The sequence below is a fragment of the Oryzias melastigma genome, linkage group LG12, assembly GCF_002922805.2.
Source record: "Oryzias melastigma strain HK-1 linkage group LG12, ASM292280v2, whole genome shotgun sequence".
Taxonomy (NCBI): domain Eukaryota; kingdom Metazoa; phylum Chordata; class Actinopteri; order Beloniformes; family Adrianichthyidae; genus Oryzias; species Oryzias melastigma.
Genome location: NC_050523.1, coordinates 23,395,060 through 23,413,490, shown reverse-complemented (window position 1 = coordinate 23,413,490; position 18,431 = coordinate 23,395,060). Strand labels below are relative to the sequence as shown.

At 38.8% G+C, this 18,431-nt stretch overlaps 1 protein-coding gene across 2 annotated transcripts in view; it reads right to left on the bottom strand.

Moving 5' to 3' along the window:
• Positions 1-15,851, bottom strand: part of stxbp1a (syntaxin binding protein 1a) — a 58,800-nt gene extending 42,949 nt beyond the window's left edge. The window contains exons 1-2 of one of the 2 annotated variants that reach the window (XM_024299094.2): positions 15,636-15,851; positions 1,606-1,818 (exon numbers count right to left, since the gene is read on the bottom strand). In XM_024299094.2, coding sequence (XP_024154862.1) covers positions 1,606-1,642 — 37 coding nt within the window. In that variant the 5' untranslated portion in view covers positions 1,643-1,818; positions 15,636-15,851. The remainder of the gene's footprint in view (positions 1-1,605; positions 1,819-15,635) is intronic. The other variant, XM_024299095.2, reaches the window with a different exon arrangement.
• Positions 15,852-18,431: the final 2,580 nt, after the last annotated feature.

The window sequence follows — 18,431 nt, the reverse complement described above, 5'->3', positions numbered from 1 at the left end:
GAGTAAAACTAGTATCTGCACAAATTTGCTAGGAGCAAATAAATAAATAACTAAAAAATGATGATGTCATTGCAACCTTATAGTGAGACTCATGGAATGTAGTTGAAGTCCAAGTGCAAAGCATCTGCACGTTTTCATCAACATGGCTTCAGGAGGCATCTCATGAACGGAGCACAGAAGCATCATCCAAACCGTTCCGGTGGGTGGTCTTGTGCCCCCTCCCAACACATCCTCTGCAAAAACTCACAGACCTAACACTCTTGCAGCACCACAGAAAAAGCACGTCTGCAGCCTCTCTGATTGTCACTGCAGCTGGAGCTCGGATGCATGGTGGGGGGGTTGTGGCCCATCCCCCCACTGGGCTGCATCTACTGCAGGGTCTGTCTGTACATCTCTCGCCCCACCTCCACCAAAACCCTCACCTCACCTCAGAAGGCAGGTGCGGCAGCGTTCACTCTGCCTTCACTTTTGCACTCTGGCTTATGTAAGTGTTAATAGGAAAGACGCCTGATGGCAGAGTATCTGTCCAGATTCAGTTTTCTTGTCACGTGATGCAGAGCATGCATCTCTCAGCATCTTTCAGTGACAACATAAAGCCAGACAGTAAGACTTTACCTTGATGCTATATTTAACTCCAAAATTATCTTGATTTAGCATCAACATGAAAGCAAAAACATTTTTTTCATAGCTGTCTGGAGATAAATTAAGCAGAAGACATTTGATCCATGATGTTTTCATGAGTTCAGTTGGTTCTGGATTTGAGCTCCAGTTTACACCAAGGCACTCTGTCTTTGGTGGCTGGCTGAGTGGGGACTCAAACGTTGCAGCAGGCCCGCACAGGTCCCACCAGTCCTGTTAGCTGGAATCCATTAGACACGGACAGAGCCGCGCGCGTTTGTGATTGTAGGAGAGCGCATCAACCTGAGGCCTGCAGGAGCAGAGAGGAGCCTTCGCAGGTGACACGACACACCTGAGAGCTGAACCCTCTGACTCTCGTGCTGACTGATGACACGAACATCCCCGACACGCGCACGCGGCTGACCCAGCGGAAGCCAATCGGGCTGCGGCTGCGCATCCTTGTGGAAGCGCACCATCCAGCCGCATCAGCAGCGGCGGGGATCCGTGCAGCCTCAGCAACAGAGATAATGCGGAATTCGAGTCGCAACTTTATCGACTTCTTTACGTGCGCCATTTGCTCCAAATGGAGCAAACAGAGGTTTTACGCGCTCCATCCGCGGGGTGAGGCCCTGCTGACGCAGTGGGGGCCGCGGATGAAGCTTGAAACGACACGTTCACTCATTGTATGTGAACTGAGCCACCTCGGCGGTGTGATGATGACGTCCGTCATATTTATGATGGAGCTCATATCCTTCGTTTTAGGTTTGCCTGTGGGCCCTCCTCTGGCTCAGCCGGGATAATATCACCGCCCTTTAGCTGCGCCGCAACCTTCATCTAAAACTGTGCGTCCACAACGGAGACGCCGCCTTCATATTCGTCCTCGTCAGCCCAACCACAACGCCCCGCTTGATAAAACACACAATTACGCACACTCCTCTGCCGCACCTCACCCACAGCTGTTAATAAACAACAATGAGGCACTCTTACTTTCTCCGACCACCGCCTTTAATCCGATAGGAGCCATGATGCTGCTGAGCTCTGGAGTGATGATCACCCTCTGCCTCCCCCCTCCTCTCTGCTCCGCTCGCTGCAGCGGAGGAGCCTCTGCTTCTTTTTTTTTTTTTGCGTCACCGCGTATCCTTCCGCATCTTCCCTGTTGGTGCTGCGGCTGCGCCGCGCAGTTCAGGCATCTCCCTCCACCTGAGAAAAGGAGGAGTGTTTATTAGAGTCAATCCTGTAAACACAAGAAGGCCTTCCTTAATCAGGATCACTGACATCTCCATCACAATCACTATTATCTTCAACACCAGGGGAGTCAAACTCAATCACACACATGGGGCCAAAATCCAAAACACACTGTAAGTCCGAACATGATTACTGAACATTCTAAAACAGAATTTTAAAAACCGTAACTTTTTAAACATAATTATGAACTACATATATAGTATTACTTGCGATAATGCTAGTGTGAATGCTGTAAGCTGAATTTGGCAGCTGAAGAAACTAGTCATGATAGCTGAAGATGCTGAAACTGATAGTTAAAAACTCTGAAGTGGATAGCCAGCTAAAATATTAGCTGAAATTAGCCCAAAAAACTAAAAAAACAAACAAACAAAAAAACTTAGGTGAGTCAAAACAGCTAGCATGTAACTGAAAAAATAGCTAAACTTTAAAATAGCCTAAAAAACTAAAAAAAAACAAAACCCTAAATTAGCGAAAACGGCTAGCATTCAGATAAAATATTATCTAAACACCAAAACAGCCCCCCAAAAAACTAAAAAGCCTAAATTAGCTAAAACAGTATGTCGCTGAAATAACTGAATAATTAAAAAGGCAGTATTATTATTCCAGAATAAATCAACTTAAGCTTTAAATAACTTTCAATATTTTACCCTCTATAAAAATACATTTTGTCAAAAACATACGTTAGAAATAAGCACAAGATAACATCGGATCATTAATAACAATAAAATAACATGATCTGGAGGGCCAGACTCCTGATTGATTGATAGGTTAGTTTCTGATCGGAAGATTCTCTTCTCGACGTCACCTTCCCAGAGCCTAAGTGTTAAAGGACTATGGGCTAATTCGTGCAAAATTTTAATCACAAATCAATCTTTATTGGCATTCCTAAGTTTTCTACTTATTTAAACAAGTGTTTATGACATATAGATTGTTTGGAAAACAGTAAGAAGTGAATCACGTTAATAGTTGTTTTAATCAGCTTATATTCATCTCATCACATTTCAATGAGTTGCTGTGTGTCATCATTGTGGGGTTAAGGCAGAGTTTGTAAGAGAGTTCTGTTAAAGGGGCCATACCATGATTTTCTTAAGCCTTTCAGAGTGAACTATAGCCATATATATGATCATATATTACACTTGGAACACAAAAAACAAAATATTTATGAAATGTTAGTTATTTTTCATTAGTTTTTTTCCTACTTGGAAGTAAAACAACTCAATTCCTGAAGTTCCTCCTGCCACTGCGTACATAGACATAATAGAGAGCAGATGCTGCAACGACCACTACTCCCTATTGGCGCAGATGAGCCACGGGGCCGCCATCTTGGATATAATCTGTTTGACAGGCGGAACAGAGTCCTTTCGCTTAATCGATCATAACTCGCCAAAAACAGAACTGATTTTCAAACTTTTTTTGCTGCAAACATCATACATGTAGCTATGTACACATGGTTTGGTATATGCTATAATTTATTGTGGGATTAACAGCAAATAGAAGCAAAAAAAAATCCCACCATCTATTTCTATATATATGTACATATACACAGTTTCATTATAATTAATTTCTTTCCGACTGAGCGACCAAGAGATACAGTCTCATAGTTCTTATATATAGATATAATACAAATATAATATATATATGCAATATAATATACTTTTAGATTTATAAATTATATATATTTTTAGACAGAGAGATATTGATAAATATACACACACTGAGCCTCATAAATCTTATATATAGATAGAATATAAATATAATATATATATAAGTAACATAATATACATACAGAATTGTAAATCATATATATTTTTAGAGAGAGAGAAAGAAACCAGGGACTGTAATAAATCCTGAAAACAAGAACATGACAAACCATTAATCTATATTTTCGAAGTTGCTCATTAAAGGTGTACATGAGCTAAGACCCCTGAAGGAGCACTGCTTTGCAGAGCTTTTTTCTTGCGCTTCCTTTCTGGAAGTCAAGACAGGTAAGTTTGGTAATGTGGTGCAGACTTATCTTAAGGTCCGTTCCCACTTTCTTATATCAAGGCTGAAGCACGGGCAAAATTTCATCCCCATGGTACAGACGCTGTTAGGAGTGGACTGGTAGTGCAACGGCCGATATACGCCGTGGAATCGGCGCACATACACGTGGTACACAATTTGGCCGCCGTTAGACGTAATTTTTGAACTGCACAAAAACTGAGACTGCAGGTGACTGCATGTTACCTGTGGTACCGCTATGCAATGGCTGTGCAATGTGAAATGGCGGTGCAACAGCAGTTTCAGTGTGAGATCGGACCGTGGCGCAGATGCAGGCACACTTGCTTGGCCGCCGAAATTCTGCGCTCGTGCACCACTGCGGCATGGCCGTTTCCTCAGGCAGTCTGTGCTTGTACTGCCGCTTCTGTTTAGCAGTTGATCGAGGGAGGACGCGCTTATATGCGAGTAGGGAGTGCTCTGGCAGAGGAGTGTCTGTATCACTGCGATTCTGCGAGCATGCATACAGTTGGCGTGTCTAAGCCCGTGTGGCAGATTTTCCAACGTTTTTACCTGTGATACGCTCGTCAAATCCTGTGGGACCAGGCCTTTAAGAAACACAGAAACAACCAATGACAACAAATTGGAGTGATGGTTGTTGATGCCAAACTGCGTCTCCTTTATGCGGTTTCTGCTTGGGGAACTGGCATGCAGATGGATTGTTATTCCACCCACCTTGTATGGAAAGCAGGCACCCAATACATTACTCACCAAATATACATAAAGATGTTCATTGTGTATATGTTCAGAATTTGTTGTTATTAAAGTTAAATTTAAAGTCCCACTATTTGTCACACACCAAGGTGTGTGAAATTTGTTCTCCGCATTTGACCCATCCCCTGGGGGAGCGGTGAGCTGCAGACACAGCCGCGCTCGGGAACCATTTGGTGGTTTAACCCCCCAGTCCAACTCCTTAGTGCTGAGTGTCAAGCAGGGAGGCACTGGGTCCCATTTTTAAGAGTCTTTGGTATGACTCGGCCAGGATATGAACCCACGACCTTCCAATCTCAGGGCGGACACTCTACCACAAGGCCACTGAGATCATCAACACTACCTGACCCTCTGATTGAATTAAACAGAAGCTCCAGTTGATCTTGGGTGAACCTGTATGTGAGGACATACCGCTGAACTTGGAGGAGTTCAGGAATCATCAGCATTAATGTATCAATGTTAATGACAAATCTGATGACGGACAAGTACCTGCAAAAGAAAAAAGTTTTAAAAAGCCCCACATCATTTTCTTTACTCAAAACAGTAAAGTGAATTTTCTATTGCATTTGTTACAGGTATCAAGTGATGACACCCGTAGACAGTTGTAGATAGCTGACAAATCTGAAAATAACAGAAGACACCGGAGACGTGACCTCTTTTCTCAGTATCCTTGTCAGTTATCAACATGTCACACAATACATTGTGAACTTTTTCAGTTGTAATATTTACAGTAGACCACTGCATGCATATATGTTGTCTATTTAGACATTTCTGAATTAATCTAATGCACTTCAATTTAACTAAACAGTTCATCAAATAAAAAAACACATCACTTCATATCTTTTAACTTGCTCTTATATTCCAGACTTGCTGATTACTATTTCATCCTCAATGTAACCATCTATTGAAAATTATTTCTCAGTCAAGTTCCACAGCTGCATTGTAATAGACATTCACATAAAAAATTCATAAAATGAAATATTAACTGATCAACATAAAATAAATAAAGTAGCTTGTTAAAGTAGCAGTTATTTTTCTTTAAACCAAATGTATAAATGGTGACTGTTAGCTAACTGCTATTGTTAATTACTAACTTGAAGTTTATTTCTCCATTTTTTGAACTCACAAACATAAAAACCCCTAATTTACACTTTGCTGCCATCTATTCCTAACTTTGACTCATTACAAAAGTGTTTTAAACCACATCCCTGAAAATAACAGAAAACACTGGAGACGTCACTTGCTGTCTCAGTCCCCTCTTCATTTATGAGAGAAACCGTCCAGATTCGTTCAAGTTCACACATTCAGTCATTTTTAATAACCAATTCTAACACAACTAAAAATATGAACTCCTTGGTAGAGAACCAATTTGAACATAGACAAACAAAGAATTTAACAGTAGCCTCTTATGAACTCGATACAGAAGACAGAGCATCTTATGAACTCTGGTTGCTGAATTAAACAGACTAAACTAAACTGGGCATCCCTACCCTTAGACCCTCTTTCTCAGTATATAAAAAGAGAATAATCAGAACAACTGGTCAGCCTTAGGCACATTCAATGTAGATAGAAAAAGTCTCCCCTCCTAAAACAAAATGTCCCCTATAGTATTTGTTGCTGCTGGTCTGCACCAAGGCAAAGGGAATTGTGGTTGGTCAGGTACTTTTACTCTTTTCCACCCTCTGCTACTTTGGTAGCCTCCTAGGTGACATCATTCTTGTAAGCGATCTGCCGTAATTTTGCTTTTGGTCACTCAAAATCACTATACTGATCTAACGTCATTTTACACCTATCAAAGACTTTTTACAAAGTTTCAGGGGGTGAAACCAATAAAAAATGTTTTCAATTAATGTGTGGGGAGAAAGGTTTTCTTGCTCAATTTGGGTTTTTGTGGTTTTATGATATCACTATCAACAATATTAAACTGCATCAGAATACCTATCCTCCCATGATGTCATGTGACATATGTGTAATGTGACATCATCAGTCACATGACACAAGTGGCATATATGTGTGTGTCATGATGTGTCATGATGTGTCATGTGATGTGTCATATGATGCGGTATGACATCAAAAAAGCTGAGGAATACGTTTAAGAATTAATTCTAATAGTTGTTCATTCAAGTCAGAGAGACAAATCACTCGAGACAATGAAAAAGTTTTTAGGAAAGCTTCGAAAGTTGTTTCGTAAACAAAGAAACAAAGTAACGCCCCTGGAGACATCTGAACAGAAACCCACAGCTTCAAACAAAGACATGTCTTCGGATTTTGCTTCGAGTGATAGGTCAAGGCACAGCCTAAGACCTGTCAGAGTGGCATGGGACAGCATGCAAGCAGGATCATCGACCAGCGCTCAATCACACTCTGGTCCTTCAATGGATTTACCAGTGGCAGCAACTGATCAAAGCTCTGAGGAAGAAGCTCAAAGCGAGAACGGCTCTCTCAAGATGATTACATGTGATTTAGAAAGTGAAGAAAGTTTATTGACAGCCGATTCAAAACGGAGTTTGAGTTTAGCATTTTCTGATAGGGACGAATCAGAATGTTCAGATTATATTTCAAAAATAATGAGGGAAACAAAAGACAAGACAAAATCTCATGGGTATATTACAAGTAGAGAGGAGGTTTTAGCAATGATAGAAAACATTTTTGCCAGAGATTTTATACCTGAGGACCAGTGGTCCATTGAAAGGGCTGACATACAAACACCTTGGGGTACTGCCAAGTCAAGAGTTGTATTTGAAATGTGGGAAGTTTATCATTCCATATTTACTTCAGATATAGTCTTTTACTTTGATTTAATCAGATGCGCGTTTCGAAATGAACTCATGTCTAGAAACTCTGATATACAACACATGCCATTGTCAAGGTTGAAAAAAAAGCTAAAAGAATTTAGATGGTCCCAGCTTAACAACGAACGGATAAGAAGATTGATTGAAGAAAGTTATAGAAAGATAAGAAACTACTTACCACGGTTTACGAACTTTCAGTTCAAGGATCTATATTCAGAAACTTTTAACATGTTCATTTTTTCAGTAACTGAACATATGATGAAAAATGCATATGGAATTGAACCCCAGTCTCCAGATGAAATCGCTGCTCCATTTGAATTTTCAAGTGAAAGTGAATCAGAATGTTCTGGAGAGATGCAATCTGAAACTATTTCACAGACTGAACGGTTACTTGGGGAAACAGTGGAATCCATTTTGAAAGATGCCTTTTTAGAAATATTTCACTCTCAAATTTATAGTATTACCTCTGCCATCACCGATGCTATAAATGAGGTTATCTGTAGTGAAAGTACTGGGTCACATGAGCCAAATTTAAAATCTGTGAAGCAAGTTCAAAAAAGTTATGATAAAACCACTGAAACAGCTTTAATTAAAGCGTTTCGGAAAATCAAAAAAGGAGCCTCAAGACCGGTAACTATAAGAAGAGTTGTCCATTGCATACATAAATTTTACTCATCCTTAGGTACTGGTATTTCTTTCTGGACACAAAGTGCTTCTCGCAAATTACAAACCTTTTCAAAAATCAAAACTTTAAGAAAAGTGTATAAGGAAGCTATATTAAAAATTATCCACTACTACCCAGGAATGAGCAGTAAACGGATCCTAAAACGGATCAAATGCTACCTTTACCCAGAAATAGAATCACAAAAAAAAGAGAAGCAAGCAAGGAAAGAAATAATACTAAATAAATCTTGGTGTCAAAGTAAAAAGTCATCAGAAAAAATAAAGAAAACCAGAACAAATTTGCAACTAAAACAGTCCGTCCAGAAAGTAATAACACTGGTGGTTCAGAAACTACTCAAGGACTCAGACTGTGTGGAGAGGATTTGTAGAAGAATTCTGGAAGCAAACGCAGACGAAAACATGCTGACAGATTTAAACACACAACATAAAAGTGTTTTCAAGGAACTCTGTGAAGAATGGGCAAGGTCAGAGAGTATGCCTTCAATGAAAGATGTAGGAAGTGATCACCTAAATGAAATGATTGCTGCATATTTCATTAAGTACATAGAAAAGTCCCAGAAGAAGCCTTGTACCATGAAACTGTTTTCTGAAAAGACAGAAAACCATCTTCACACAGAACCTAAAAGAAAATGGTGGAGAGAGGTGAAAAATTTCTTCAAAAGAAAATTTGGTTCTTCAACGGAAAACAAAAAAGAATCTGGACAAATCAGCACAGAAGAGAAAGTTAGAGAGTGCGTTCAGAAAGTGATAGTGCTGTTATTTCAGAAACTACTGAAGGACTCAGACAGTGTGAAGATTATTTGTAGGAGAATTCTAAATACAAATAAAGATGAAATTGCACTGACAAACTTGGACACAATTCATAAAGACGTTTTTAAGAATCTCTGTGAAGAATGGACAAGGTCAAAGGGGATACCTTCAATGACAGCTATAGGAAGAAATCAGCTCATTAAAATAGTCACAGCAAGTTTCACGAAAGAAGTCTTCTTTCATTAATCCACTCCCCCCAAGATTTTGTGGATTTTTCGTAGTAGCATTGTAAAAAGATGGTGCCACGGGTTTGTTGGGTAGCTTTGTTGGCCGACAGACCCTTCCGTAAGTGAGCTTTACCTGAGTGATGTGGTTTCTGCACTTATCCAAGCTCACCTATTTTTAAAGGTGATATATTATATAGATGGTATGTAGGTTATTTCTTATTTAGGTGATATGGTAAGTAGGTTATTTGTTATTTAGGTGATATGTCATTTAGGTGATATGGTATGTAGGTTATTTGTTATTTAGGTGATATGTCATTTAGGTGATATGGTATGTAGGTTATTTCTTATTTAGGTGATATGGTATTGGTTATTTGTTACTTAGGTGATACATTATATAGGTGACGTGTTGTTTAGATGACATTTCATTTAGGTGACACGTTATGATAGTAATGTGTTATGTAGGTATTTGTTATTTAGATGATAATGATAGGAAAAAGGAAAAGCCAAGAGAAAACAGTCAATGATTACAGAACCAGATCAATGTAGGTTTTGAGGTCTGTCCGAGGAAAAAAATGAAAAAAAAAAAAAATTCCAAAGTGAAAAATTATCTTCCAAAGAAATAGTTTCACGCAGCTGGATCCTCCTTATTCCATCTTAGTGTGAGTAGTCAAATAATTCCAAATAACCAAAAGTCTTCCAAAAACAATGTTAATAAAAAAAGAACTCCAGTGTGCTAGATCACCAAGAAAACATGAAAAGAAAAAAAAAAAACACAGCAGTCTAACACGGTGAAAACCTCCAGGAATCAACACTGAGACTCACAACAACCACTGAGGCATAGCAGATCAACTGACAGCAGTATAGGCTGTCAGTTGATATGATAAATAAACAGCAGTATAGGCTATACAGTGGTAAACCAATGAGACAGATAAGGACTGATTACAGGAAGCTGGTAAAAAAATAAAAATAAAATACAAAATAAAAAAAGAAGGCTAGGCTGCAGGCTGAGGACAAAACAATAACAAAAATGTCATTTGGTTTCATCAAATGACATTTTTTAGCAAAATAATGCAACCACAAGGGGGCACAATCTGTGTCTCCATGTGCCGGTCCCAAGTCCGGATGAATGCAGAGGGTTTTGCCAATCAAACACAAACAGAACTTTCATGTCTGATTAGTAGGGTTTTGGTTAACAACAACCTCCACTGCTGTGTTGACCAACATGGTGGAAATCCTTGAATCTGTTGATGTACACCAGAGTAAGGGTCACCTCTCAGGAAGGAGTCCTTTGGAGCCTGGTTTTCTTGCGGGACTCCTCAGTCAGCTAACAGGTACCAGCAGTTCAAGCGGGCTGCAGCCTGGACTGTTATTGAGGTGTTGGTTGTAGAACAGCTCTTCACTCTCCACAGAGTGCTGGAGGGTTTGTGGAGTTTGCTCATCCACTCCATATGTGTTTGGTAGATTTGGAAAAAGTGTTCAATCCCAACACCCATGGTGTTATGTGGACGATGCACTGTGAGTTTTAGGGGTCCGCACCATGTATACCAAAGCAGAGCTTGGTCCTGGCTGCCGGAGGGAGTCTGGTTGGAAAACTACACGATTACATTTTTGTAGATTCAGCTTCAAACCTCCCGTACAAATGCAGAAGGCTTTGGATTGATGAAGCCAACCGAACAACATTATCTGCAAAATTATCAACATTATCTGCAGAAGGTCTGAATGTAATACTGTAGATCCACCACCAGACCCCCTCCTTCCCTGGCTAAACCTAGAAATTTTGTCTATATGGATCAGGGATAGGTAACTCCTGCCCTTGAGGGTGCGTACCTGCATGTTTTCCAACATACCCTGCTCTGTTATGTTTTAATTGGCAAGACACGCCGGAACCAGGTAATCAGTAGGGCTGCCACGATTATTCGACTAATAGACGACTATTCGACTATTAAAATAGTCGACGAATAATTTGGTCGTCGAAGCGTCGTTTTTTGTTTGTTTTTTTCCTTGTTTTCATCTTAAAACTACTGTTCGCGCGTTCTAATGCCGGGTCTCCCGTTGTCCTTGTCACACATGCGCAGTGGTGCTAATCCGGTCAGCAGTGACGTAACAGGAAGTTCTTGGTAGTCTCATAACAACACGCTTGCTCGAAAATGTGGGAAGGAAAATGAAAGAGGAAAAAGTGTCAAATGTAATTTTTTTATGCAAGACAGAACTTGTGTTCCATGAGAGCACTATGGCGATAAATGATCACCTGAAGATGAAGCATGATGTGACTGAGTTTGATCACGCTGAACAGAGAGCTTCGTCTAGCTAAGCTAACATTGGCGCTAACACAGCTAGCTCCGCCGCGGCTGTCATTACTGCGCTGTTTGGAGATGAACCAGAAGATCAGTCGCAGATCTGTGTCTACGGCGCTTCTGTCTGCATAGTGAACGTTTCATAATCTGCGCTCTTCTAACCAAACGCTGCGAGGATGGCGCGCGTTATGAATTTATACTGGACGTGAACCGCTCGTCCAAGGCTTCATTAATATTCCGCACTGCGATCACGTCGTTCGGTTCAAAGATCGGATAATGAAACATTCACCTCGCAGACAGAGAGCCTGTGTGTCGGTACGTATGTGCTGCAGAGTTATGGAACGATTTAAAACTACGAGTCCCAGAAGTGAAGGAGCTCACCTAAAAGTCCAGAGCTAAGTTTACAAGTGTAGCATTACATTATCTGCATTAAGCTACAAGTAAATGTAACCTAAAGTCACAAAAACGACAACAAACAGCAAAACAACCACAACATTGAAGAAGTAACACAGATTTATGGGTTCTCCCCCAAACTGAACATATGAAGTATTGGTCTGCGCATGTGCAGTGGATGTAGGTAGTGAAAGAATGATGTTCATTCTAACATCTCCTGCTTTTCTCCCTTTTTAAAATATAAATATCCCCCTTTTTATTTATTTTCTTTGTTTATATGGGCATCCTCAGGTTTTTTATGTATATATTGAGTTCAAACATGTTATTAGTGTTTTGCTTTAATAAATGGGCCTCAGTGAGCAAATATTGTGAGTATGTTTATATCTGCTAATAGCTTTTGAAATACATTGTACATGTTTTATTAAATATATGTTTTAAAGCTTTAAAAAAAGAGTTGCAGGGTTTTAATAAGTTTTCTGTAGTTGATTCAGATTACCTCATTTGATTTAAGTCTTAATGCCAGAAACAAATGAAGGACAAAACCTGCATGATTCATTAAAAGATTAATAAACTATTGTCTATATTTTAGTTAGAATATAACTTAAAGACCTCAAGTTTAAAGATAATGATGGTTAAGATGAGTGTTTTACATCCAGTCGCCGCACGAACCGATTAGTCGACTAATCGAAAAAAATAATCGGAGATTAGTCGACTATTGAAATAATCGTTTGTGGCAGCCCAAGTAATCAGTCATGATTAGGCATTCCTGTGGACATGGTCTCAGATCAGGGGCCTCAGTTCATCTCTCAAGTATTGGAAGGCCTTCTGTGCAGCCTTTGGGGCTAAGGTCAGCCCCACAGCTTTGGATAAAAAAGCCTTCCCCAGGACACCGAAGGAGTTTTGAGCCAATATGGTAACATAATGTGCTGTATTCTGAAATCTCAACAGTTTTATGTTTAATGTGCAAACGGTTCAAAAGTTTCAGTCGTCCAACGAATGTCAAAACTGTACATAAAGTTTTCACGATAAAGGGTTAAGCATTTATCATTTTCTATAGGCAAAAAATAGTGTTGGTTTTCTTTCGCTTCTATTTTGTAGTGTATCTTGTAAAAGTGTAACTTCTATTCTGTTATTCTATTTTATTTAACATAACTTTCCACAATCCCTTTTTGAGGGATTGTTATAAGCCACTGACCTGCAGGAGCTGCAGTTTTGTGTGTGAACAGCAGGTGGAACCAGATTACTGCAGGAGTTCAAACATGTGACTGAATCGTTTTTGTAAAAAAAAGAAAATCAAAGAAAACATGAAAGTTAAAGTGTAGCGGGAGGTCTAAATGTGTGTGTGTGTGTAAGCTCCTTCAGAAACAATAGTTTCATACAAGTGTCTTGAGTTCTTCGGGTTTTTGGTTTTTGTGACGGACCAGAGAAGTCCCGTTACTGAAAAAAAAATCTGTGAATACGTAAAACTGCGAATAAAGAAACAAGAATAAGCGGGAACTTTGTATACCAGAATCAACTAAATCTATACAACCAGATTGCTAAGCAGACCATCATCTCCGAAAATCACAGTAATCCCAGAGTCCTCTTCACCACAACTGAATCCTCAATCAGCTCTGATGAGAATACAAACACAATGCCAGATGCTGCATCACTGTGCGAGGACTTTTCAGACCACTGACTCTGTATGATTTAGCATCACAAATGAACAGAGCCTTTTTATTAAAAATGATGGCTTGATCTTATCTGAGAAAGCACTGGACAGGTCGGGTTTTCTCCCAAGTTAATCCAACAACCTGTTTTTTTTATCTCATCCACGCGTCACTTTTTAAATCATTCTATGGGTCTTTTGAGAGTGAGATTTTAAACACCATGAACTGCTCTCTTCAGACATGTTTTTTTTATTTAAAACCTTATGAGAGTTTGCTCATCCACTCCATACGTTTGGTAGATTTGGAGAAAGTGTTCAACCACAACACTCATGGTGTCATGTGGACGATGCACTGTGAGTTTGGAGTTCGCTCCATGTATCACCAGAGAAGGAGCTTGGTCCTGGCTGCTGGGGGGAGTCTGGCTGGCACGATTACATTTAGAGTTTTTGCAGATGCAGCTGCAAACATTATTGAAGTGAGTGTGTGTAATAGTAGTAAAAAGGCAAAAATAAATAAATAAATAAAATAAAAACTTTAAATTATTCAATATTTTAAAAATGTGTTTAAAATGATTCAAATCTCAGTTAACAGACGTTCTTCATTACTTTCTTTTTTTCCTTTTTATCATGTAAAGTTTGTTTGTTTATTTGTTTACAGTCACACTGCTGCATTCATTTTCTAAGAGTTCCTGTTTTTGTGTTTTCCCCACCTTGTGATTGAATATTTTTCTTAAAAAATGGATTTAAACTAGGGTTGTGGATCGTTGCTAAGGTGGCGATCCGATTCGATTGACGAATCAAGCTAAACGATTCCCAAATTGAACTACGATTCTTACTATTTAAGATAATGTTTGATTCTGTGTCTGTCATTTTACCGGAAATATGAAAATTAAAATATTTGTATTAAATCACCATCATTCAAATCTTTATTCATAACAAGAGATCAGAATCAACAAAACTGATTAAAAAAACCCACAAAGATTTAGATAGAAAGAAATGTTTCTCATTTTAATTTTTTTGACAACCTTCTGGTTCAGTTCATCAGTAATATAAACAACATAAAAAAAATCATTCTTGTTTTTGATCATTTAACAGAACCTGAAAATTTTCTCCACAATTTTCTATAATTTTCCATCCAATTAGCTGACTAATAATTTACTAGTGAAAAGTCACATTCTTGTTTTTTCAGCTCTGTTTGTGCAATATGCACAACCTATTTCTGCATTCGGTCTAAGACCGCTCACTCATTTCCGGTTGAGGCAGTAGACCACTGTTTTCATGGGAATAGAGGAGAATTTGAAATTACAAGATGTCTTTTAAAGCGACCAAGAATCTCTATAAACAATGATAAGCATATTATTTCTCCTTCTAGCAAATACTCCAAAAACAAAATGGATTTAAATTGTATGTGTCATCCTAGATACCAAGCTTCAAAGGTAACTTGCTAAGGCTGATGTTTTTAGCACGTATTTATGAGCGACCAGCTCATATGCTGATGGAAATTCAAGTTGGCCGTACACATATATTGGGTTACTGTGAGCAGAGAGGACCAAAAGTTCATTTTGTGTTTCACGGTTCTATTTAAGTTAAATGACAGCACAACAACATTGTGATGATGTATTTTCCTAATGCACACGTTACAATAAAAAGAGTTGGAATGAATAAGAATTTTATTTCATCATAAAAATTTTAGGCGCTTTTCAAAAGGAATATTTATTAAAAACACTGCAACTTTTTTTTTTTACAACTTTTCACAAAAGCTGCTGCAACATCAGGTGTTTTAGGCAGCAAGAATCATAAATATCTGCCACGAAATCCTGGAGAGTCTGGGAAGTAAACAAGCAGTCTTATTTTGAACAGGAAATACATCCCACAGCTCTACATAGTCTTTCACAATGCAAGTTTACAAACTTTTACAGTGTATATTAATGGCTATCATGCACCGTTTTTTGACTAAAACTGATGTTTACAATAAAGTTAAAAAAAAGTCAAATCAACAGGATTCTGGTGATGCAAAAATGCTCTGATTAAAACGATCTTCAGAAAAATCATTGGAATAAAATGTAAAATAAAATATTTTTTAATAATAAAAATAATAAATAACAGCAGCAAACAGGCATCTATACCATTCCAATATGGCGCCCATCTTTGCGCAACAAGCTAGCACACTGAATTATGCTAGGCTAACGCTTTAGCTAACAAAACTGTCACTAGATATCATTTTTAGCGTTTTTACCTGTTTCATGTGTTCCGACAGTCCTCCTGCCCGCTGCAGCCACCACAACAGAAGAGCTGTCCCGCTTCTTCCTCTCAAAAACCGTCAGGTGTCCATTTTTTGTTGGAAGTTAGAACCGCCGGAAAAGTTCAGAAGTCGGACTAAACACCGGGTCGGGAGGAAGGAGAGGGGGGCTGTCAGCGAATGAAACACGGAGGATTTTCCCTCTCTGTTCAACTCCTCTCTGATTGGTCAGCCTGATGGCGAGTGTTGCGTTCCCTAAAGCTAGGAAAATACAAAACTTTCATTATCATGAATGTTAAACGATAGTTCTAAGTAAAAAAAAAAAAAAAAAAAAAAAACGCACATTCAGGGCTTGAGCCGGAAAAGCCCAGGCCACGTCGGTTTCATATCTAAAATGGACATTTTATTCTAACGAAATCAACATGTTCTAATATCGTAATCAAAATGTCCTGGCAAGAAACAAACAAATCTTATGGGTTCTAACTATATATTAATTATATACTAATAATTATATACTAATTATATATTAAGTCTATGGTCCTAGTGTGTACAAATGTCACTCGTTTAATGTCAAGGAGGAAAACGAAGGAGGAAATGTATAATTTCCATCACAAACTTCTCTTAGTCTGTCATTTCAAGCGGGACCATCTGTTTATACTTTATACGATTCATTTGTGTGAGCTAAAATTATGTTTTTTGGGGAAAAATGTTTTAATCTACTTCACTTTGCTGTCTAGATTTTGCCTTTGGCATATATGTATTCAATTACACACTCAAGAAAGATTGAAAAAAAAATTATTAGTAACATAATCTAAATTTTTTTTACTTTGAAATTGCAACAAAAAATAATCATCTCCCCAGCCAGCAAGGCCAAGAGGGTCCCATATGGTTTAAGGTGGGCAGAAAATGATTTCCCCAATTGGGTTGGTCAACAGTTTCTGTGGTGGCCCCACCTGTGTTTGCCCACACTGGTTTAAGTGGGCACTCACTGGGTTAACTCGTGACGCTAGCAAGCTAGCAAGCTCCCCTGTAGCATGCTAGCAAATTCCACTATGGCAAGCTGGCAAGCTATCAAGCTCCGCGGTTGCATGCTAGCCAGCTCCACTACAGCACACAAGCAAGCTCCATTGCAGCATGCTTGGGAATCCGCTGTCCACCAGGCGGCTGGATAGCATAACGAGCTAACCCACTGAGTGTCCACTTAAGCCAATGTGGGCAAACATAGGTTGGAGCCACCACAGAAACTGCGGTCAAACCCAATCCGCGCCCACATTTTCTGCTCTCTTATAAACCATGTGGGGCCCACTCGGCCTTGCTGGCTGGCTCCTGAAATTCAAAAGCCACAACCAAAAACTTTGAGATGTTACATCTAAACATGGGAATCCCTCTTTGATAAAATCTTCAAATTTCTTACATCCATTGAAGTTGTGACATTTTGAGTTCTTCTTTGCAGGATGTCACACTACCTTTCCAGAGCTGCTGTTTTGATGTTTTCAGTCTGTCAGCCATGAAGAAGCTTTGCTTGATGAAGCTTCAAAAGCTCTCACCCGATAGTTTTCATTCAGGTTATGGGAGAACCCCAGGATGATGTCTCACATCTAAGCTGGAAAGTTCTTCAACTATTTTATTTTAACCACCTCGTCACTTCCACGTTGTGTGTTAATTTCTGATAATGCACATTTCGTTGGGCGTTATCTCTTACTAAATCCACAATCGGAAAGAAAGAACAATTTTATTATGATAACACTAGGATTGTCTTTTCTGCTATAAATGTGTTTGTGTTCCACATCCACAGTTTTCCTCACTTATCAGTCTCCAGCTGATAAGAGAGCTGCACAAACCTCCCATTAAAGACAGGGAAAACAGAATTTGTTTGCATTTCTCTGAAGCATCTGACAGAAGTTTGTTCTGACTTCTCCTGAATCCACAGAGCCACGCAGGAGCAGCTGAGTAAACGGTTCATTCTGGAAACTCCACTCTTTTGTTCTGACTGACCTCATCTGATCCAAACTCCCCATGTTTGGTGACTTCCTTGCAACCTGAAAAAACTTTAAATGTGTTTGCTTCCTGACAGAGAAGCTGCAGAATTTTCCTGATTTGTTGCTTAATGACATAAAAACTCTGAAAACTTAAATAAAAAAAATACCCAGACACATGCAGACTGGTTAAATGTAAATTGTTAATTAGGTTAGAGATGGAATTTAAAACAATTAAGCAACACAAAACATATTTGTATCTTAAATACAAAGACAGCCAGATTGTGTATTCCCTTACTAAACAACACCAACAATAGACACCCTACATTACCTTTAGACATTTATCTCTGCGATAATGTATTTAATCAAAATGTTTATCTTCTTAACTAGAATAAAATTGTCTGTCTGACATTTAATTACAAAAAAAATACTCAGACTGTTGTCCTTTTTCTTATTTCACTAATCTGTGCTGTTTCAAGTACAAAGATTTTAGAGTGTTGCGTTTAACAAAAAGACCAGATTAATTCATTCTCCCTGTTTCATATTCATCAAAAGATGATTTTGATAGAAACATGGCTGCAGGAAAATGCTATAAACGCAAAGCAAGTGTTATGTTTCCTTTATGTTCTTGTTTCAGCAGGTTTTTCTCACAGATAAGCTTTGTGAAGTGTCCACATCAAACCATCTCTTCTATGTTGATGACATTCATATTTTTCAGTTTGAACATTTGCTTGATTTCATCCACACAAACTAAACACAATGCATTTTTCTCACAAAACACAAAACAGGAACATTGTAGAATCTAATTTGACATATT